General features: G+C 50.7%; 1 protein-coding gene across 1 annotated transcript in view; it reads left to right on the plus strand.

The window, feature by feature from the left end:
* Positions 1 to 23,112, plus strand: part of LOC130332045 (receptor-type tyrosine-protein phosphatase O-like) — a gene marked incomplete at its 5' end in the record, with an annotated part of 37,308 nt that overhangs the window by 12,058 nt on the left and 2,138 nt on the right. The window contains 5 exons of the mRNA XM_056553734.1: positions 2,278 to 2,354; positions 5,804 to 5,938; positions 6,767 to 6,889; positions 14,728 to 14,882; positions 17,011 to 17,146. Of these exons, the coding sequence (XP_056409709.1) occupies positions 2,278 to 2,354; positions 5,804 to 5,938; positions 6,767 to 6,889; positions 14,728 to 14,882; positions 17,011 to 17,146 (626 nt within the window). The remainder of the gene's footprint in view (positions 1 to 2,277; positions 2,355 to 5,803; positions 5,939 to 6,766; positions 6,890 to 14,727; positions 14,883 to 17,010; positions 17,147 to 23,112) is intronic.

Raw genomic sequence — 23,112 nt, forward strand, 5'->3', positions numbered from 1 at the left:
TGTTTGTGTAGACTGTAGGGTACAGGGTGTGTTTGTGTAGACTGTAGGGTACAGGGTGTATTTGTAGACTGGAGGGTACAGGGTGTGTTTGTAGACTGTAGGGTACAGGGTGTATTTGTAGACTGTAGGGTACAGGGTGTATTTGTAGACTGGAGGGTACAGGGTGTATTTGTAGACTGGAGGGTACAGGGTGTGTTTGTAGACTGTAGGGTACAGGGTGTATTTGTAGACTGTAGGGTACAGGGTGTATTTGTAGACTGGAGGGTACAGGGTGTATTTGTAGACTGGAGGGTACAGGGTGTATTTGTAGACTGTAGGGTACAGGGTGTGTGTGTGTAGACTGTAGGGTACAGGGTGTGTTTGTGTAGACTGTAGGGTACAGGGTGTGTTTGTGTAGACTGGAGGGTACAGGGTGTGTGTGTGTAGACTGTAGGGTACAGGGTGTGTTTGTGTAGACTGTAGGGTACAGGGTGTGTTTGTGTGGACTGGAGGGTACAGGGTGTGTTTGTGTAGACTGTAGGGTACAGGGTGTATTTGTAGACTGTAGGGTACAGGGTGTGTTTGTGTAGACTGTAGGGTACAGGGTGTATTTGTAGACTGGAGGGTACAGGGTGTGTTTGTGTAGACTGGAGGGTACAGGGTGTGTTTGTGTAGACTGGAGGGTACAGGGTGTGTTTGTAGACTGTAGGGTGCAGGGTGTGTTTGTGTAGACTGTAGGGTACAGGGTGTGTTTGTGTAGACTGTAGGGTACAGGGTGTATTTGTAGACTGTAGGGTACAGGGTGTGTTTGTGTAGACTGTAGGGTACAGGGTATGTTTGTGTAGACTGTAGGGTACAGGGTGTGTTTGTGTAGACTGTAGGGTACAGGGTGTGTTTGTGTAGACTGGAGGGTACAGGGTGTGTTTGTGTGGACTGGAGGGTACAGGGTGTGTTTGTAGACTGTAGGGTACAGGGTGTATTTGTAGACTGTAGGGTGCAGGGTGTGTTTGTGTAGACTGTAGGGTACAGGGTGTATTTGTAGACTGGAGGGTACAGGGTGTATTTGTAGACTGGAGGGTACAGGGTGTGTTTGTGTAGACTGGAGGATACAGGGTGTGTTTGTGTAGACTGTAGGGTACAGGGTGTGTTTGTGTAGACTGTAGGGTACAGGGTGTGTTTGTGTAGACTGGAGGGTACAGGGTGTGTTTGTGTGGACTGGAGGGTACAGGGTGTGTTTGTAGACTGTAGGGTACAGGGTGTATTTGTAGACTGTAGGGTACAGGGTGTGTTTGTGTAGACTGTAGGGTACAGGGTGTGTTTGTGTAGACTGTAGGGTACAGGGTGTGTTTGTGTAGACTGTAGGGTACAGGGTGTATTTGTGTAGACTGTAGGGTACAGGGTGTGTTTGTGTAGACTGTAGGGTACAGGGTGTATTTGTAGACTGTAGGGTACAGGGTGTGTTTGTGTAGACTGTAGGGTACAGGGTGTGTTTGTGTAGACTGTAGGGTACAGGGTGTGTTTGTGTAGACTGTAGGGTACAGGGTGTATTTGTGTAGACTGTAGGGTACAGGGTGTGTTTGTGTAGACTGTAGGGTACAGGGTGTATTTGTGTAGACTGTAGGGTACAGGGTGTGTGTGTGTAGACTGGAGGGTACAGGGTGTGTTTGTGTAGACTGTAGGGTACAGGGTGTGTTTGTGTAGACTGTAGGGTACAGGGTGTATTTGTGTAGACTGTAGGGTACAGGGTGTGTTTGTGTAGACTGTAGGGTACAGGGTGTATTTGTGTAGACTGTAGGGTACAGGGTGTGTGTGTGTAGACTGTAGGGTACAGGGTGTGTTTGTGTAGACTGTAGGGTACAGGGTGTGTTTGTGTGGACTGGAGGGTACAGGGTGTGTTTGTGTAGACTGTAGGGTACAGGGTGTGTTTGTAGACTGGAGGGTACAGGGTGTATTTGTAGACTGGAGGGTACAGGGTGTGTTTGTGTAGACTGTAGGGTACAGGGTGTATTTGTAGACTGTAGGGTACAGGGTGTGTTTGTGTAGACTGTAGGGTACAGGGTGTGTTTGTGTAGACTGGAGGGTACAGGGTGTGTTTGTAGACTGGAGGGTACAGGGTGTGTTTGTGTAGACTGTAGGGTACAGGGTGTGTTTGTGTAGACTGTAGGGTACAGGGTGTGTTTGTGTAGACTGTAGGGTACAGGGTGTGTTTGTGTGGACTGGAGGGTACAGGAAGTGTGTGTCGTGTTGTATACTCGCTAAGCTGTAATTTTTACCTTTTTTACCTTTTCTCCGTTGTAGATGACTTTAGTCGAGTGAAGATTGTGACCACCGAGGAGGAAGATGACAACGACTACATCAATGCCAACTACATCCCTGTATGTTCAGCAGATATGGAGACCACATAATGCCTGTCCTTGTGGGGGCACTGCAGAGTCTCTCTCACCCTCCTACAGAGTATTTCTTGCCCTCCTGCAGTCTTTCTTGCCCTCCTGCAGTCTTTCTTGCCCTCCTGCAGTCTTTCTTGCCCTCAAGCAGTCTCTCTCTTGCCCTCAAGCAGTCTCTCTTGCCCTCAAGCAGTCTCTCTCTTGCCCTCCTGCAGTCTCTCTTGCCCTCCTGCAGAGTCTCTCTTGCAGAATCTATCTCGCCCTCCAGCAGAGAAACTCTCAGCTTTTAGCAGTCTCTCTCGGCCTCTACCAGTTTCTCTCACCCTCCTGCAGAGAGTCTCGCGCCCTCCTGCTGTAAGGTCCTGGTGCCTGCATGAGGTTTGGGGGAGGGATGTTGTAAGGTCATGGTGCCTGTAGGAGATAGGTGGTTGTTGGGTCCCGGTGCCTACAGTAGGTAAGGTCATGGTACCTGCAGGAGGTAGGGCGGAGTATAAGGTCACGGTACCTGCAGGAGGTTGGGCAGAGTGTAAGGTCACGGTACCTGCAGGTGGTTGGGCAGAGTGTAAGGTCATGGTGCCTAAAGGTGGTTGGGCAGAGTATAAGGTCATGGTGCCTGCAGGAGGTTGAGCAGAGTGTAAGGTCATGGTGCCTGCAGGAGGTAAGGCAGAGTGTAAGGTCATGGTGCCTGCAGGAGGTTGAGCAGAGTGTAAGGTCATGGTGCCTGCAGGAGGTTGGGCAGAGTGTAAGGTCATGGTGCCTGCAGGAGGTAAGACAGAGTGTAAGGTCATGGTGCCTGCAGGAGGTTGAGCAGAGTGTAAGGTCATGGTGCCTGCAGGAGGTTGAGCAGAGTGTAAGGTCATGGTGCCTGCAGGAGGTAAGGCAGAGTATAAGGTCATGGTGCCTGCAGGAGGTTGAGCAGAGTGTAAGGTCATGGTGCCTGCAGGAGGTTGGGCAGAGTATAAGGTCATGGTGCCTGCAGGTGGTTGGGCAGAGCGTAAGGTCATGGTGCCTGCAGGTGGTTGGGCAGAGCGTAAGGTCATGGTGCCTGCAGGAGGTTGAGCAGAGTGTAAGGTCATGGTGCCTGCAGGAGGTTGAGCAGAGTGTAAGGTCATGGTGCCTGCAGGAGGTAAGACAGAGTGTAAGGTCATGGTGCCTGCAGGAGGTTGGGCAGAGTATAAGGTCATGGTGCCTGCAGGTGGTTGGGCAGAGTGTAAGGTCATGGTGCCTAAAGGTGGTTGGGCAGAGTATACGGTCATGGTGCCTGCAGGAGGTTGAGCAGAGTGTAAGGTCATGGTGCCTGCAGGAGGTAAGGCAGAGTGTAAGGTCATGGTGCCTGCAGGAGGTTGAGCAGAGTGTAAGGTCATGGTGCCTGCAGGAGGTTGGGCAGAGTATAAGGTCATGGTGCCTGCAGAAGGTAAGGCAGAGTGTAAGGTCATGGTGCCTGCAGGAGGTTGGGCAGAGTGTAAGGTCATGGTGCCTGCAGGAGGTTGAGCAGAGTGTAAGGTCATGGTGCCTGCAGGAGGTTGGGCAGAGTATAAGGTCATGGTGCCTGCAGGAGGTAAGGCAGAGTGTAAGGTCATGGTGCCTGCAGGAGGTTGGGCAGAGTGTAAGGTCATGGTGCCTGCAGGAGGTTGAGCAGAGTGTAAGGTCATGGTGCCTGCAGGAGGTTGAGCAGAGTGTAAGGTCATGGTGCCTGCAGGTGGTTGGGCAGAGCGTAAGGTCATGGTGCCTGCAGGAGGTTGAGCAGAGCGTAAGGTCATGGTGCCTGCAGGAGGTTGAGCAGAGTGTAAGGTCATGGTGCCTGCAGGAGGTAAGACAGAGTGTAAGGTCATGGTGCCTGCAGGAGGTTGGGCAGAGTGTAAGGTCATGGTGCCTGCAGGAGGTTGAGCAGAGTGTAAGGTCATGGTGCCTGCAGGAGGTTGGGCAGAGTATAAGGTCATGGTGCCTGCAGGAGGTAAGGCAGAGTGTAAGGTCATGGTGCCTGCAGGAGGTTGGGCAGAGTGTAAGGTCATGGTGCCTGCAGGAGGTTGAGCAGAGGGTAAGGTCATGGTGCCTGCAGGAGGTTGAGCAGAGTGTAAGGTCATGGTGCCTGCAGGAGGTAAGACAGAGTGTAAGGTCATGGTGCCTGCAGGAGGTTGGGCAGAGTATAAGGTCATGGTGCCTGCAGGTGGTTGGGCAGAGCGTAAGGTCATGGTGCCTGCAGGAGGTTGAGCAGAGTGTAAGGTCATGGTGCCTGCAGGAGGTAAGACAGAGTGTAAGGTCATGGTGCCTGCAGGAGGTTGGGCAGAGTATAAGGTCATGGTGCCTGCAGGTGGTTGGGCAGAGTGTAAGGTCATGGTGCCTAAAGGTGGTTGGGCAGAGTATACGGTCATGGTGCCTGCAGGAGGTTGAGCAGAGTGTAAGGTCATGGTGCCTGCAGGAGGTAAGGCAGAGTGTAAGGTCATGGTGCCTGCAGGAGGTTGAGCAGAGTGTAAGGTCATGGTGCCTGCAGGAGGTTGGGCAGAGTATAAGGTCATGGTGCCTGCAGGAGGTTGAGCAGAGTGTAAGGTCATGGTGCCTGCAGGAGGTTGGGCAGAGTGTAAGGTCATGGTGCCTGCAGGAGGTTGAGCAGAGTGTAAGGTCATGGTGCCTGCAGGAGGTTGAGCAGAGTGTAAGGTCATGGTGCCTGCAGGTGGTTGGGCAGAGCGTAAGGTCATGGTGCCTGCAGGAGGTTGAGCAGAGCGTAAGGTCATGGTGCCTGCAGGAGGTTGAGCAGAGTGTAAGGTCATGGTGCCTGCAGGAGGTAAGACAGAGTGTAAGGTCATGGTGCCTGCAGGAGGTTGAGCAGAGTGTAAGGTCATGGTGCCTGCAGGAGGTTGAGCAGAGTGTGAGGTCATGGTGCCTGCAGGAGGTTTGGGGAGTTGTAAGGTCATGGTGCCTGCAGGAGGTTTGGGGGGTTGTAAGGTCATGGTGTCTGTAGGAGGTTGGGTGGGGGTTTTAAGGTAATGGTGCCTGCAGGAGGTTGGGCAGAGTGTAAGGTCATGGTGCCTGCAGGAGGTAAGGCAGAGTGTAAGGTCATGGTGCCTGCAGGAGGTTGAGCAGAGTGTAAGGTCATGGTGCCTGCAGGAGGTTGAGGGGAGGGTGTAATGTAAGGCCCTGGTGCCTGCAGGAGGTTGGGAGTTGTAAGGCCCTGGTGCCTGCAGGAGGTTGGGAGTTGTAAGGTCCTGGTCCCTGCAGGAGGTTGGGAGTTGTAAGGTCCTGGTCCCTGCAGGAGGTTGGGAGTTGTAAGGTCCTGGTGCCTGCGGGAGGTTGGGAGTTGTAAGGTCATGGTGCCCGCAGGAGGTTTGGGGGGTTGTAAGGTCCTGGTGTCTGCAGGAGGTTGGGTGGGGTTTGTAAGGTCATGATGGAGGATTTGGTCAGATTTGTCCCTATGGACTATACACCATACTTTCATGTTGCAGGGATACAACTCATTACAAGAATACATTGCGACGCAGGGGCCTCTGCCAGACACCAGGAATGACTTTTGGAAGATGATTCTCCAGCAGAAATCACAAGTCATCGTGATGCTGACCCAGTGCAATGAGAAGAGACGGGTGAGGCTCTGAAACTATGACATACCCCAGACAAGACCCCTGAAACTAATACAGACCCCAGACAAAACCCCCGAAACTAATACAGATCCCAGACAAGCCCACCAAAACTAAGACCCCAGACAAGACCTTCGAAACTAATGCAGACCCCAGACAAGACCCCCAAAGCTAGTATATACCCCAGGCAAGACCTCCGAAACTATGACGTACCCCAGACAAGATCCCCAAAACTAATACAGACCCCAGACAAGACCCCCAAAACTAATATAGACCCCAGACAAAACCCTTAAAACTAATACAGACCCCAAAAACTAATGCAGACCCCAGACCCCTGAAACGAATGCAGACCCCAGACAAGACCCCTCAAAACTTATACAGACCCCAGACAAGACCCCTGAAACAAATACAGATCCCAGACAAGACCCCTGAACTAAAAGATCCCAGACAAGACTACCAAAACTAATACAGACCCCAGACAAGCCCACCAAAACTAATAGACCCCAGACAAGACCCCGAAAACTAATATAGACCCCAGACAAGACCTCCAAAGCTAATACAGATCCCAGCCAAGAACACCAAAACTAATACAGACCCCAGACAAGACCCCCAAAATATTAGACCCCAGACAAGACCTCCAAACGCATGAGACCCCAGACAAGACCCCAGAAATATGACAGACCCCAGACAAGACCCCAAACTAGACTTTACCATACAACGCTCTATTCCCAGTGTGCTGCATATTGGCAGGAGACGTCCCTCTCGTTGGGGCAATAGTACAGGTGAAGCCTCCAGGTGGATCCCTCAGCCAATGCCTCGCCTTGTATTTTGCAGATAAAGTGTGACCATTACTGGCCCTTTACTTCAGAGCCGGTCAGCTATGGAGACATCACGGTAGAGATGGTGTCTGAGGAGGAGCAGCCAGATTGGGCGTTGCGGGTGTTTCGAGTTTCACATGTGAGTATTAAAGAACACTTATTGACATAGCGACAATTAAAAATCCTACGTAAAGAAACATATATAACTCCAAACAGGATAACTAGATAAAAACCTTCATTGGATGTACAGACAATACGAAAACGGTAAAACCACGTAAAATCTGTTACGGCAAACCAACACAGAACGGAAGAAAACTGGTGGAAACCCTAAAAACTAAGCAATAGTGGCATTTAGGGACATTCATACTACGTTTTGTTACTACGGCTGCCAGATCCGGCTCGGTGGGGAGAGAAAACGGGGAGCTCCCGTACCACAGCAGGACCCAAAATAAACAAGGAGCTGGGAAAAATGTGACGCAAAATGGGAAACCCAGATCAGCTGGCAGAAACAATTCAGTGCAAAAATATTGAAAAATACATTGATGATGAATTTACTCAAGGTGAACAAGTGAACCAATAATTAATTGTGGTGGTGGGGGCAAAAATTAAGAATATATAAATAAGTATATACTATTATGATATAAATGATAGTGAAAATAGGGAGAATGAAAATAGGGGGAACCCTATGCGTTTTTTCTTTTTTTTTTTAGATAAATAAAAAAAAAAAGTGTGATTCCCCCATTGTTACCGGCCCTCCCCAGCCTAAATAATGCCAGCCTGTTACCGCCTAGGCCCAGGAGCGGCATTTTTGTTGCTTCGGGCCTGTTGGTACCAGCTCTTCCCAGAACCTCTGTGGCAGTGGGTACCGGGGTAATAATTGGGGGTTATTGCTAACTGATTTTGGGGCGAACGCTAAGCCCCAGCTTGGTAATGGATTCTGTCTACAAGACGGCTTCCACTACTAAGCCTGAAAATTCAGTTATAAAAACACAACACATAGAATTTTTTTTTTCATATTTAAAAAACACTCCCCCACAGCTCTCGTTTACCCTTTTGACATTTAAAAAACCGCTGGTCATCGTCTCAATCCACCGAATCTGACATTGTCCTCCGCATTCACGTATCTGAAATGAAAAGAAAAAAACCAAAAAAAAGTTAGCACTTTTTTGGCGCTCTCCTCTGGGGTGTTCCTAAACAGGGAGCCTTCAATTGTTGATGCCTGCCTACTGTATCCTGTACATACAGTCATCTATAGACAACTGTATATATACAGGATAACGCACAAAGACTTAACCCACGCTGTTACTGAGCAGTTCTGGGTTAACTCTTTCCTTGCTGGACTCCTGTATAGTATACATGGGTACACTATGCACCCCTGTATACTATACAGCTGGGGGAGGGAAGTAGTGATGCTCTGCACCCTGTATATGCTATACATCACTCCTTACACTCTGTGGACCGGGCGCTCTGGATCCGCTCATTTTTGTACCCTGTGGCAATTTTTTTTTACTGCCTTCTGTGTACCCCTACATGAATGTTTCCACACAACAGCAAAAATGCAAGAAAAACTGACAAAACACAGGAAAAAGCTGTGACAGTTTTTCTGGCATTTTTTTGCTGGTGGACAAAAAACATCAATGAAATTCAAGCCTCAAAGCAATAGAACAAAATTAGAGATGAGCGAACTTACAGTAAATTCGATTTGTCACGAACTTCTCGGCTCGGCAGTTGATGACTTTTCCTGCATAAATTAGTTCAGCTTTCAGGTGCTCCCATGGGCTGGAAAAGGTGGATACAGTCCTAGGAGACTCTTTCCTAGTACTGTATCCACCTTTTCCAGCCCACCGGAGCACCGGAAAGCTGAACTAATTTATGCAGGATAAGTCATCAACTGCCGAGCAGAGAAGTTCGTGACGAATCGAATTTACTGTAAGTTCGCTCATCTCTAAACAAAATCCCTGTGTCCACTTTTCCTGTGAGGTGCAGCTTAGGTGTACAAATAGAACTGTGTGGAGATTTAGAACCTTGCACAAAATTTATCATGTGGCCTGAACAAGTATGGTAAATTTGGTGCAATTGCACCAAATTTAGACCAACCAAAAGAATCTACAAAAAACGTCTACCTACACCAACATTGATAAATTTCCCCCTATGTATATGTGTGAGTGTGTATATGCAGCAGAGCTGAGTGTTTGTGATCAGGTGTTTGTAGCAGAGCAGAGTGTGTGATTGTGTGTGTATGCAGCAGAGATGAGTTTGTGATCAGGTGTTTGTAGCAGAGCAGAGTGTGTGATTGTGTGTGTATGCAGCAGAGATGAGTTTGTGATCAGGTGTGTGTGCAACATGGGTATGTAGCTCCACGTACACTCATTTCTGCTACCAGGGTGCCTCCAGCTTTTGCAAAACTGCAACTCCCAGCATGCCAAGATTTGCAACACTTGGAGGCATTATGGTTGGTAAACACTGATATAGAGGTAAGGGGACAGATTGGGTTTAAAAAATATGTCCTTTTGCTGAACAGACATTCTGGGGGAGATTCTCAAAAACTCCTGTAATTTCTGATCCAGTGATATTATTCACTCCTTGTTTTCTCCTCACGTTTTCAAAGGTCTCTTTTGCTGCTTTGAAAATATGTGAAAATTCATTTTCGCACCACTTTTGTATTTTTTCGCACCAAAATTTTTTTTTGGGTTGCAGCCATATTGGATTTTTGAGCCAAATTTTACATCCCAGAAAATTCTGGTGGAAACATCTCACGAAATATTCCATGGTGAATAGTGCCCAGACAAGCCATAACTGTATAAATAAAACATTTCTGAGCTTAAAGGAGTAGTCCAGTGGTGAACAAGTGGGGAACAACTTATCCCCTACCCTAAGGATAAAGGATAAGTTGCAGATCGTGGGGGGGTCCGACCGCTGGGGGGCCCCCCGCGATCTCCTGTACGGGGCCCCACCGCACGAAGCGGCGACCGACACGCCCCCTTAATTCAACTCTATGACAGAGCAGGAGCGCTGCCTTCGGCAATCTCCGGCTCTGCCATAGCAATGTATTGAGGGGGCGTATCTGCCGCCGCTTTGTGCGGTGGTCGACACCCACTATCTGGCTGGAGAGCCTGGCCCCCGTACAGAGAGATTGCGGGGGGCCCCAGAGGTCGGACCCCTCATGATCTAAAACTTATCCCCTATCCTTAGGATAGGGGATACGTTTTTCACCACTGGACTACCCCTTTAATTGTGAGTGCTGGTGCAGTGACCAAGAAAAAAATAAAACATATATATATTTGTTTTTTTTAATAAAAATTTTCAATAATAATCTTTTTTTTATAATTATTAAATAACACCTTTTCCTAAGAAAACAAAGAAAAAAAACCAGTAAAACTACAACCATTTCTGTGATTTCTACACTATCAAAAAGCTGGTGTGAAATTTTTGCTGTAACCTGGACTCTCAGGCTAAGTTTCTACTTGGTTTTTTGTCCTGCGTTTTTTGGTTTGAAAAAAACGCCAGTGCAATTTCCTGCGTCTGGCATTTTTTCTGGCGTTTTTGCATTAGTGTGGAAATTGCATTTTGGGCCCCTTTGGCGTTTTTTTTTTTGTTTTTTTTTTGGTACCCAAAATTTGTTGGGTACCAAAAAAAAAATAAAAAAAAGGATGCAGTAGTGATATAAAAAATAAAATTTCGTTGGAAAAAAATGTATATAACAAAATTTATAATTATTTTTGTGTGTGTGTTTTTTTTCCTCTTTTTTGTAATTTTTTAGGTAGTACTACTACTCCCAGCATGGAACAGACCGATGCGATCGTCCATAATATAGCAGAGATGTGGAGCGGCTCTATACAGCGCTCGCATCTTTGCACTATACTCTGAGTGATGTTCTATTCACATCACTGGCCATTCATATTTTCCACCCAGAGTGGTGATTGGCCGGATGGTTGCAGCCAATCACAGCTCTCAGAGGAAAATGTGAATGAGTGATGTTCTATTCATATCAATGGCCGGAGTACAGAGCAGAGATGTGAGCACTGTATAGAGCCGCTCGGCATCTCTGCAACAGACAAGACGATCACAGCGGATGTCAGGAGTGACACATGCTGTGATCTGTCCTTGACTGCAGGAACTACTACTCCCATCATGGAGCACACTCTGTTCCGTGTTGGGAGTAGTAGTACCTGCAGTTAAGGAAAGATCACAGCGGATGTCACTCCTGACACCCACTGTGATCCTCCTGTATAATGTATAGATGCGGGCGGCCGCTCTTCTATGGTCCCCTGCACTGATGTGTATATATACCTATTATTCATATTTCCCGCAGAGTTTTGATTGGCTGGAACCATCTGGCCAATCACAGCTCTCTGAGGGAAATATGAATAGGTGTGTATATATACATCAGTGCAGGGGACTAGAGATGAGCGAACTTACAGTAAATTCGATTCGTCACAAACTTCTCGGCTTGGCAGTTGATGACTTATCCTGCATAAATTAGTTCAGCTTTCAGGTGCTCCGGTTGGCTGGAAAAGGTGGATACAGTCCTAAGAAAGAGTCTCCTAGGACTGTATCCACCTTTTCCAGCCCATGAGAGCACCTGAAAGCTGAACTAATTTATGCAGGATAAGTCATCAACTGCCGAGCCGAGAAGTTTGTGACGAATCAAATTTACTGTAAGTTCGCTCATCTCTACAGGGGACCATAGAAGAGCGGCTGCCGCATCTATACATTATACAGAAGGATCGCAACGGAACCCGGGGCGATCTGTCAATTAGTACAGGTACTACTACTCCCATCATGGGACAGTGTGTGTTCCATGCTGGGAGTAGTAGTACCACCTAAAAAATGCAGAAAAAAAAGTGAACACACATATACACTGCATTTTTATTATCGCCGGCTACATTTTTAGGCCCCTGCCTGCCCACATAAATTGATCCCTATTAACATTTTGTTATAGAAAAGATACATTTTGTTAGATACAATTTTTTCCATCACTACTATATCTTTTTTATTATTATTTTTGAATGGTACCCTACGTAATTTTATTTAATAAAGGTATCTCCATGACTTTTTTGGATCGCTAAAGTCCAAAAGAGAATAAAAACCGCCTGAAAAAACGCCAAAGTTAAAACCCACATGGCTTTTTTCTTGGCTTTTTTTTTTTACTCCCATAGACTTCAGGGAAAAAAACACCAGTGGCTCAACATGCTGCAATTTTGCAAAACAGCCAAGGAGCTGAAAAACGCAAAAAAAAGTGAAAAAATGCCAAAAGGATTAAAAATAGCCAAACTGAAAAACGGCAAGTGGAAAAATAATCTTGTGATTTTTCATTGATTTACAGCCATGCGGCAGAATTGGCGTTTTTCTTTTCTTTTTTTGGGGGGGAAATACACCAAGTAGAAACTTAGCCTCACCCCTTTGAAAATATAATGTAAAGTAGACAATATACGCGGACACGCCCACTTTTACAAAACTGACGTGAACAGTGTAAACTGCGGCACATAGCTCTTGTGGTCGCAAAATTCTTTGAGAATCTCCCCCTACAGTGTACAGTACAGTGTGCGGTAGAGGAGGAGTGCACGGTAGAGCGGGGGTTTCTATATTTGCACAAAATTTATGAAAGGATGTGCACAATTTTTGTAAATTTTGAGCAAGAGTGTAAATTAGAGAAGCAGTGTAAAGGGGGAGATCTGTGCCTACAACATAATGATAAATCTCCCCCCTAGAGTGGTACCCATAATGCACCTCATCTGTGGGGCCTCCAATTCTTCTTCCTGGAGGTCCAGAGAGATGAGCGGGTCTCCTCTCCATTACTCTCAGGAATTGACTCTCTGGGATGTTTTTATGAGATGCGGTGGATGTGCAGACGTGGCGGGTAGGACGGTGTTGGCGGCACACAAGCCTCTCCCCTATTGCTGTGCCCTGGAGCTGCAGGTAGAGGACCCGCTTAACATTTATATAGACACACAACTTTTTATTTTAAGGTGCCCAATAGATACTTCCGCGGGTCCAAGATTAGATCACTTCAAAAACATTTCAAAGCAGCAATGACCTCAAAATGATGTCCAGAAATAAATATGAACTCTACGTGTCCCTAATAACCTTCTCATCCAGCAGGGACCCATTCTCCAGGACTATTGGGACCCTAATACGTAAGGGGGATGTCTCAAGCAACAACAAAAAATCAATAAGTTTACATTCCGGTTCCGATCAGCTGTTGGGGACAGACAAAATCGGTCTTCCCGGTGGAGTGAGGGCATTTTATGGGGCGCGGGGAGTAGGAATAGGTGGAGGTTTGATTTGACCAATTGAACATACAGACAAAACAATAACAGTGAAACCACTTACAATGAAGAATCTTATATGGTTATCCTGACCCATCTGTTCCTCAGGGGAGGAGCAAGAGAGGGATGGTGTAAAGTGCAGGGTGTGAGGGGGAGGAGCATGACACTGGGATTGTATATAGTGCAGGGTGTGAGGGGGAGGAGCATGACACAGGGATTGGCCTATAGGGTTAGGGTGTGAGGGGGAGGAGCATGACACAGGGATTGTATATAGTGCAGGGTGTGAGGGGGAGGAGCATGACACTGGGATTGTATATAGTGCAGGGTGTGAGGGGGAGGAGCATGACACTGGGATTGTATATAGTGCAGGGTGTGAGGGGGAGGAGCATGACACTGGGATTGTATATAGTGCAGGGTGTGAGGGGGAGGAGCATGACACAGGGATTGTATATAGTGCAGGGTGTGAGGGGGAGGAGCATGACACTGGGATTGTATATAGTGCAGGGTGTGAGGGGGAGGAGCATGACACTGGGATTGTATGTAGTGCAGGGTGTGAGGGGGAGGAGCATGACACTGGGATTGTATGTAGTGCAGGGTGTGAGGGGGAGGAGCATGACACTGGGATTGTATATAGTGCAGGGTGTGAGGGGGAGGAGCATGACACTGGGATTGTATATAGTGCAGGGTGTGAGGGGGAGGAGCATGACACTGGGATTGTATATAGTGCAGGGTGTGAGAGGGAGGAGCATGACACTGGGATTGTATATAGTGCAGGGTGTGAGGGGGAGGAGCATGACACTGGGATTGTATATAGTGCAGGGTGTGAGAGGGAGGAGCATGACACTGGGATTGTATATAGTGCAGGGTGTGAGGGGGAGGAGCATGACACAGGGATTGTATATAGTGCAGGGTGTGAGGGGGAGGAGCATGGCACTGGGATTGTATATAGTGCAGGGTGTGAGGGGGAGGAGCATGACACTGGGATTGTATATAGTGCAGGGTGTGAGAGGGAGGAGCATGACACTGGGATTGTATATAGTGCAGGGTGTGAGGGGGAGGAGCATGACACTGGGATTGTATATAGTGCAGGGTGTGAGGGGGAGGAGCATGACACTGGGATTGTATATAGTGCAGGGTGTGAGAGGGAGGAGCATGACACTGGGATTGTATATAGTGCAGGGTGTGAGGGGGAGGAGCATGACACTGGGATTGTATATAGTGCAGGGTGTGAGGGGGAGGAGCATGACACTGGGATTGTATATAGTGCAGGGTGTGAGAGGGAGGAGCATGACACTGGGATTGTATATAGTGCAGGGTGTGAGGGGGGAGGAGCATGACACAGGGATTGTATATAGTGCAGGGTGTGAGGGGGAGGAGCATGACACTGGGATTGGCCTATAGGGTTAGGGTGTGAGGGGGAGGAGCATGACACAGGGATTGGCCTATAGGGTTAGGGTGTGAGGGGGAGGAGCATGACACAGGGATTGGCCTATAGGGTTAGGGTGTGAGGGGGAGGAGCATGACACAGGGATTGGCCTATAGGGTTAGGGTGTGAGGGGGAGGAGCACAGGGGAATTAGCAGAACACAGAAATCTTACCGTTACTTTTTTGCACATTTATCCTTTTTTTGTAACCCAGAATTAGGTGTAGAGTTGTTGGGTCCGTGAGGGTGTTGCGGGTGATGACCATTGTGTCTTCTGTTATTCAGGCGCCTGACACGCAGCATGTTATGCATTTCAACTTCACCGCATGGCCGGACCACGGCGTCCCTGCAGCCAGCGCAGCTGAGAGTGTACTACAGTTTGTCTACATGGTGCGACAGAAAGCAGCCAAAACCAAAGGACCTATAACTGTGCACTGCAGGTAAAGACTGGGGGCCTACCGTAAGCAGTACCGCCCACCATTATCACTGACGCCACCCCCTTAGGTATCACTGACCCCCACCCCCTTAGGCATCACTGACGCCACCCCCTTAGGCATCACTGACCCCACCCCCTTAGGCATCACTGACCCTTACCCCCTTAGGCATCACTGACCCCCACCCCCTTAGGCATCACTGACCCCCACCCCCTTAGGCATCACTGACCCCCACCCCCTTAGGCATCACTGACCCTTACCCCCTTAGGCATCACTGACCCTTACCCCCTTAGGCATCACTGACCCCCACCCCCTTAGGCATCACTGACCCCCACCCCCTTAGGCATCACTGACCCCCACCCCCTTAGGCATCACTGACCCCCACCCCCTTAGGCATCACTGACCCCCACCCCCTTAGGCATCACTGACCCCCACCCCCTTAGGCATCACTGACCCCCACCCCCTTAGGCATCACTGACCCCCACCCCCTTAGGCATCACTGACCCCCACCCCCTTAGGCATCACTGACCCCCACCCCCTTAGGCATCACTGACCCCCACCCCCTTAGGCATCACTGACCCCCACCCCCTTAGGCATCACTGACCCCCACCCCCTTAGGCATCACTGACCCTTACCCCCTTAGGCATCACTGACCCCCACCCCCTTAGGCATCACTGACCCCCACCCCCTTAGGCATCACTGACCCTTACCCCCTTAGGCATCACTGACCCTTACCCCCTTAGGCATCACTGACCCCCACCCCCTTAGGCATCACTGACCCCCACCCCCTTAGGCATCACTGACCCCCACCCCCTTAGGCATCACTGACCCCCACCCCCTTAGGCATCACTGACCCCCACCCCCTTAGGCATCACTGACCCCCACCCCCTTAGGCATCACTGACCCCCACCCCCTTAGGCATCACTGACCCCCACCCCCTTAGGCATCACTGACCCCCACCCCCTTAGGCATCACTGACCCCCACCCCCTTAGGCATCACTGACCCCCACCCCCTTAGGCATCACTGACCCCCACCCCCTTAGGCATCACTGACCCCCACCCCCTTAGGCATCACTGACGCCACCCCCCTTAGGCATCACTGACGCCACCCCCTTAGGCATCACTGACGCCACCCCCTTAGGCATCACTGACGCCACCCCCTTAGGCATCACTGACCCCCACCCCCTTAGGCATCACTGACCCCCACCCCCTTAGGCATCACTGACCCCCACCCCCTTAGGCATCACTGACCCCCACCCCCTTAGGCATCACTGACCCCCACCCCCTTAGGCATCACTGACCCCCACCCCCTTAGGCATCACTGACCCCCACCCCCTTAGGCATCACTGACCCCCACCCCCTTAGGCATCACTGACCCCCACCCCCTTAGGCATCACTGACCCCCACCCCCTTAGGCATCACTGACCCCCACCCCCTTAGGCATCACTGACCCCCACCCCCTTAGGCATCACTGACCCCCACCCCCTTAGGCATCACTGACCCCCACCCCCTTAGGCATCACTGACCGCCACCCCCTTAGGCATCACTGACCGCCACCCCCTTAGGCATCACTGACGCCACCCCCTTAGGCATCACTGACGCCACCCCCTTAGGCATCACTGACCGCCACCCCCTTAGGCATCACTGACCCCCACCCCCTTAGGCATCACTGACGCCACCCCCTTAGGCATCACTGACGCCACCCCCTTAGGTATCACAGTCCCCATCAAGAGCCCAGAGTAAACAGTAAAAACTTTTATCAGAAAGACTCACAATTAAATTTTCATTCTTCAGACTCCTCCCCCCTTGGTGAGGCCACTCCCTTTGAGTCAATGACTATGTTGACAAAGCAGAATTTCAGAAATTCAGATTCTGGCGCCCACAGAAAGTATGGTCAAGTCTATGAGGTGGCGCATTTCCGAGTGGTCCTAGCGCCAGTCGAATGTGTGGAGTGTCCGCACCTGTTTTCCGTACGGACATTGCGCACATTTGTTCGCCCAGGTGAACACAGGCTTTGTGCGGCATTAATCACTTCTGGCAGAGTTTGTGCTTCTCCTCAGCAGCCAGTCAGAAGGAGCAGAGCTGCAGTGTAAAGCGCGGGCATCTGACCCTTTCACCCCCTGTTGTGTTGTAGCGCCGGTGTTGGCCGGACAGGAACATTTATAGCTCTGGATCGCCTCATGCAGCACATACGGGACCACGAGTTTGTGGATGTTCTGGGCCTCGTGGGAGAACTGCGCTCATACAGGATGTCTATGGTGCAGACAGAGGTGGGTGTGTACAATGTATGTCTACTGCCGCTGCTAGAAAAAGTAAGTGAACCCTTTTACATTTCCTGCATTTCTGTGATCTGATGTTATTACTTTAGTTACATTGGCCCTGATTAATCATGACTAGGGGATATTATAGCTGCTGTAACCCACCAACCCCATTGTCCCCATAAAACCCCTTACCTTAAACACGACAGACACAATGTTGGTGGTAACAAGGCCACAGCAGCCCCTTTATTAAATAACACAATTAAAACATTGTAATGCAACTATAGTATGAACATCATACATAAACATTGTATAAACAGCCTTAAACATAATTTAACATAAGTTAACATGTCCCTAAAACAGGAGGAGGAGGACCTGAAGGCACTGTTACCGAGCCTAAACTAGAATGGGGCCTCCCTTACTCCTAGCCGTGAGCACCTGCACAGGAGCACCGTTTTGTGAGGCCCCCCGACCATCCTGGGACCCATGTCCCCTTGAAGAATTTCTCCATCGGGCTGGGAACCGCTCCCAGCCCACCTCCACACTGTATCCCATCACCTCCATGCCATCCACTTGTACCTCCAGGTCTCTCTCCTGCCACCGCCACAACGGCGACAAGTGACACCTCACTAGTCACCGTTCCTCCACAAACTAAGGGCTCTTTCCACTACCTCCCGAATCTCCAAAATCCATAGATCCATTCCCAAAACATTGAGGTGGACGCCATCCTCCGCCAAGAACTCCAAAGGGCCCCCCTCCAATTCCCGATGGCGCACCACCAGTCCCCCATTCCGGGCCACGAATTTGCTAACAACTTTATTAACCTTAATCCGAGCCCTATTTAAGGCCACCACCGAACGAGCCTGCCTCCACTCGCGCCTAGCCACCATCTCGGACCACACAATAATCAGGCCAGGAAAGGACGACCACAACCTGAGCAAGTCCAGCTTGATGTCCCTGATCAGATCGCGCGATCTCCGCACACCCAAATCATTCCCTCCCAGGTGTATAACCAGGACATCGGGGGCCCTATCTAAATGGACAAAGAACTGAACCCTGGCCAACAGCTCCGCCCACCTCATTCCCCCCTTTCCCAACCAATGCACCTGTCCTGCCGAACTCTCCAAGCCCAACTGCCGGCCCGCTGGGCGAACACCGGCCCTCACCCCACCCCTCACCACATATGAGTGGCCGACAATCCAAATCAGTCCCGGGCCGTCACCTGAAAAACAAAAGCAACAAGAACAAACTACCAACCGCACTCCCAAAACACACAGCACTCACACCAAATGAGGACGGACATACAGTTGAAACCTCTCCGACTCCCACCTCCCGATCCGCCGAATGACGTCAGGCCCCAAGCCCCACCGAGACGCCTCGGTGGCCGCCCCGATGCGGAATGAATGAGAGCTATACTCCCTCGCACCGCAACCCACCATCTCCAAACATTTCCGAAAAACCCCAACAAATTGAAAACGCGACAAGAAACCCCCGTCCGCATGTACCAAAAGAGGACCCACAACCCCTATCCGAACTTCCAAAAATGCGGCATAACAAAAAAACGGACACATATCCGAGCCCCGCAAAGCCGCCAAACACAGTCGCCCCACGACCCACCTGATCCGTTTTAGAACGGCGCAAAAAACAATCGCAACACCCCATCAGCCAGACTAACATCGGAAAAAGTAAACCCCCAACACGCCGCTTACTAGGCGCCACCAGTTCCGAAATACGAAACGCCCCAAAAAACGCCAATGCAAACGCCAGCCAAAACAAGCGACACTCATAATCCGAAAAACATATCTCCCCCAATGCCACCCCCAACTGACACAAAAGCGGAAAAGTCACTGGGAGCCTCACATCCCTGGACACCGCCCCTTTGCGAAACCCCCTCAATGCCTGTTGCACCAAAAACGACTTAGAAACATCCGGCAAACCCCGAACTTTAAACCAAAATGCCAAGGCCGACATTCGTCGACCAATTCCCGCCGGAGACACCCCTTCACAAAATGCTCTACCAACATAAAACAACAAGGCCGCCTCCCATTCTGCGGGGGCGCCCGCAATTGACAACTGCCCCACCAGCTTCTCCCAGTCTGACCACCAGCGCCGATAAGACGACCAAGTGGCCTGGCACACAGAGCGGCCGACCAAAGCAAGCACCACCTCTAAACCAGACGCCACAGCCATTCCGGACACGGAAGGCCGGTCACCTCGGCCTCCGGCGCCAATTCCCGGAAACGGTCCCACTGTAGACTAGAGAGAGCGTCAGCCACCGCATTATCCACCCCCGGTACATGCAACGCCACCACCTGTGAATTAAGTTCCAACACCCTCAACACCAAATGCCGCAGCAACGTAACCACGGGCGGAGAACTCGCTGTCTGGTTGTTAATGGCCAAGACCACCCCCATGTTATCACAATGGAAACACACCTTCCAATTGCGAAACATCTCACCCCACACAAACACCGCCACCACAATCGGGAACAGCTCCAGGAATGCAAGAATTTTAGTCAACCCCGCCTTCTGCCACTCACCCGGCCATTGCCCCACGCACCACTGACCCTGAAGAAAAGCCCCAAACCCGCAGCCCCCTGCTGCATCGGTATACAAGTCCAAATCCACACTCGACACCGGCTTCCTCATCACCACCGAACGGCCATTATACCGACTCAAAAATTCCTGCCACACCCCCAGGTCCGCCCGCAACCCAGCCGACAGCCGCACAGTGGTTAGGCCGCGAGACACCCGCCGTAGCGGCAGCGAGACGCCTGCAAAAAACACGCCCCATAGGCATGATCCGGCACGCAAAATTGAGACGGCCCAACAAAGATTGGACCTCCCGCAGTTGCAACTTGCGAACCCGACATGCCCTCCCCACCGCCTCCCTCAGTTCTCCCAGCTTATCCTCGGGCAGCCGACACTCCATGGCCACAGTGTCGATCACTATGCCCAAAAATTTTACCGACGTGGACGGGCCTTCCGTCTTTTCAGGCGCCAACGGGACGCCAAACCAACCCGACACCCGCTCCATTTCCCGCAGCAAAATCGCACATACCCTAGACCCAGCCGGGCCCAAAAACAGGAAGTCGTCCAGGTAATGTAGAACCGACTCCAAACTCACTCCGCACCACCCACTCCAAAAAGGAACTAAACTGCTCGAAAAACGCACAGGAAACAGTGCAGCCCATAGGTAAACACAAATCCACAAAAAACCGACCCCCCAAACAGCACCCCAACAACGCAAAGCTGTCCGGGTGTACCGGCAAAAGACGAAACGCAGCCTCAATATCCGTCTTAGCCAACAATGCCCCCCTGCCGTACTTCCGAACCCACACCAGCGCCGCATCAAACGAGGTGTAAGACACAGCGCAAAGCGCCGGGTCAATGCCGTCATTCACCGACCCCCAACCGGATGGGAGAGGTGATGAATAAGGCGAAACTTTTTGGGTTCTTTCTTAGGGACCAAACCCAATGGGGAGACCCGCAAGCCCATTAACGGAGGCGACTCAAACGTTCCAGCCATCCTACCCAACGACACCTCCTTTAACAACTTTTCCTCAACTAACTCCGCGCGGGCCAACGCCGAAACCAGATTCCGAACTGCCCCATTCCCCGACCCCAAAAACCCTCCGTAAACCCAGCCCGCAAAAATTCCGCCGCAACCCTATTTGGGTACCTGGCGAGGAAAGGTGCCATCCTTCCCACCTGCACCGGGGTCGCCCCTCTTCGTGTCAACCTCTCCCAGTTTCCCTTTTCCCCGCCGGAAACAGCGCGACAGCCCGTGTCCTCCCACGCCGCAGCCCGAACATTTGTGTTTAAATCGGCACTCCGCGACGAACTTGCAATTCCCTTCCTTGAATTGCCAACACACTCCTTTACCGGCCCCCGCCAACCGCCCAGACCCAGAACCAGCCCCCCATGCGCCATCCCGAAAGGACTGCAAGAAACCCCCCCCCCCCGCGCGGAGCAGCCATAAGCCGCATCCACAGCCCAATATCTTTATGGTCCCACCGCAGGTCAGGACGCACCGCCATACGCTGCCGAAATTGTTAGTCGTACCGAAGCCACGCCGAACCCCCGTACACCCTGTACGCTTCCCCCACCGCATCCATATAACAAAAGAGACCGGAGCAATGCTCCGGCGACTTTTCCCCCACCACACTGGCCAAAATTGCGAAGGCCTGAAGCCAATTTGAGAACGTCCGCGGTATCAGCCGATACCGCCGACGCTCCTCCTCCTCCTCCTCCACCCGCTTCGACTCATCCGGACGCACCCTATCCAGGTTAAATTTTTCGAGCGGGAGTAGCGAAAAAATATCCACGTACTCCCGCTTCCAAATTTTTTCCCTCACCTCGGCCCTGAGGTGTGCGCCTAAGGGGCCCTCAAAACACACATAAACCTCCCCCCAAGCCGCATCCGCCAAACAAACCCCCCCCACTGGACCCCGAAGCCGCTACCACCGGGGGAGTCCCCACCTGCTGAACCCCCGCGCCACCCCCAGAAGCCACACCCAGCGCCACCCCCGGAGCCACCTGCCCCCCAGATCCCTCCGCTGCGCCCCACACAGGTAACGGCGACCCACCCACATACAACCCGCTACCCCGCAACAAAGCATGCAACCCATCAACAAAAAACTGCAACTGCCTACGGTCGGGAAACCGCATACGGACGAAAACGCAGCCAACCGGAGGCTGCGGTTCACTCCGGTCGGCTCATAGACATACATTAAATACGGTTCCCCTATACGGCTGGGTGCGGGCGCCGCGATTAAGCCCCGCCCCCCCTCCTGCCAGCCATATATGGGAACCGTAAGTACAAAACGTGGTGTGAAACCACCCTTACTGTGGCCCAGATTTATCAATCAGCCTCATCCCACAAGTATCTGGTTTTACTCATGACAACCAATCACAGCTCTGCTTTCCTTTTACAAGAGCTCGTTAAGATATGAAATCTGAGCTGTGATTGGTCACTATGGGCAAAACCAGACAGTTGTTTCTTTCATATCTGTACATGAGTAAACATCCACAATGCAGGGGCAAAAATTAAAGCATACCCGTCATATTAAAAAAGAAGTTTTTTTGTTGGATCTATCACTCAGTACCTAATCCTGACCATATACATCTAATTTTATGTGTCCGCACCTTTTTATTTATTTTTTTATTACACTTTTAATTTAGCTCACTAGTCTGAATTCCTCTCAAAGGGAGGGGGTGTGGCCTCACTGTGCAGGTCTCCACCCCCTCCCTCAGTATGCTGTCTGCTCACACCTCTCCTAGCATTAGCAAAACTACTACTCCCAGCTTGTCCTCACTGACAGTAGCGGGACACAAGATGACAGTGGGAGGATCTTTCCTCCAGCTCTGAGCCCTGCACTCACAGCTGTCAATCAAGGAAGTGTGTCCATGACTCATGGACACAGCAGGACTAGTATGTGTCCAAGCAAGCAGGGGGGGCAGTTGTATGAAATACTGAAAATGTTCTAATGAAAGCAATTGCAAAACCTATTGGTTATACATGCTTTACAAAGTTTTTGTATCTGACAGCGCCTATTTAAGTGAACCCACTGGAGTTCCTTGGATTAGGGGTCGACCAATTATTGGTTTGGCTGATATAATCAGCTGATATTCACAATTTTGGACGTTGTCAGTATCGGCAATTACCTTGCCGATAATCCGATGATGCCCCGCCCCAGCACTGGTGGGGGGGTGCGGTGCAGTGCGGGGGTGGTGGTGCAGCGGCGGTGGTTGGGAGGACCCCCGGACAGGCAGGGGGAGAGAAGCGGCAGCGGTCTATGGCCCAGCAAAAGCCGCTGCAGATCATTGATTTAAAGCGGCCGCGGGCCGGGGGGGGGGGTTGAGAAATAGCCGATAACTTATACCGGAATATCAGTATAAGTTATCGGCCTGAAAGCCCACAGATTATCGGTATCAGTATTGGCCTTACAAAATGGATATCGGTCGCTCCCTACCTTG

The sequence above is a fragment of the Hyla sarda genome, unplaced genomic scaffold, assembly GCF_029499605.1.
Source record: "Hyla sarda isolate aHylSar1 unplaced genomic scaffold, aHylSar1.hap1 scaffold_367, whole genome shotgun sequence".
In the NCBI taxonomy this organism is placed as follows: Eukaryota; Metazoa; Chordata; class Amphibia; order Anura; family Hylidae; genus Hyla; species Hyla sarda.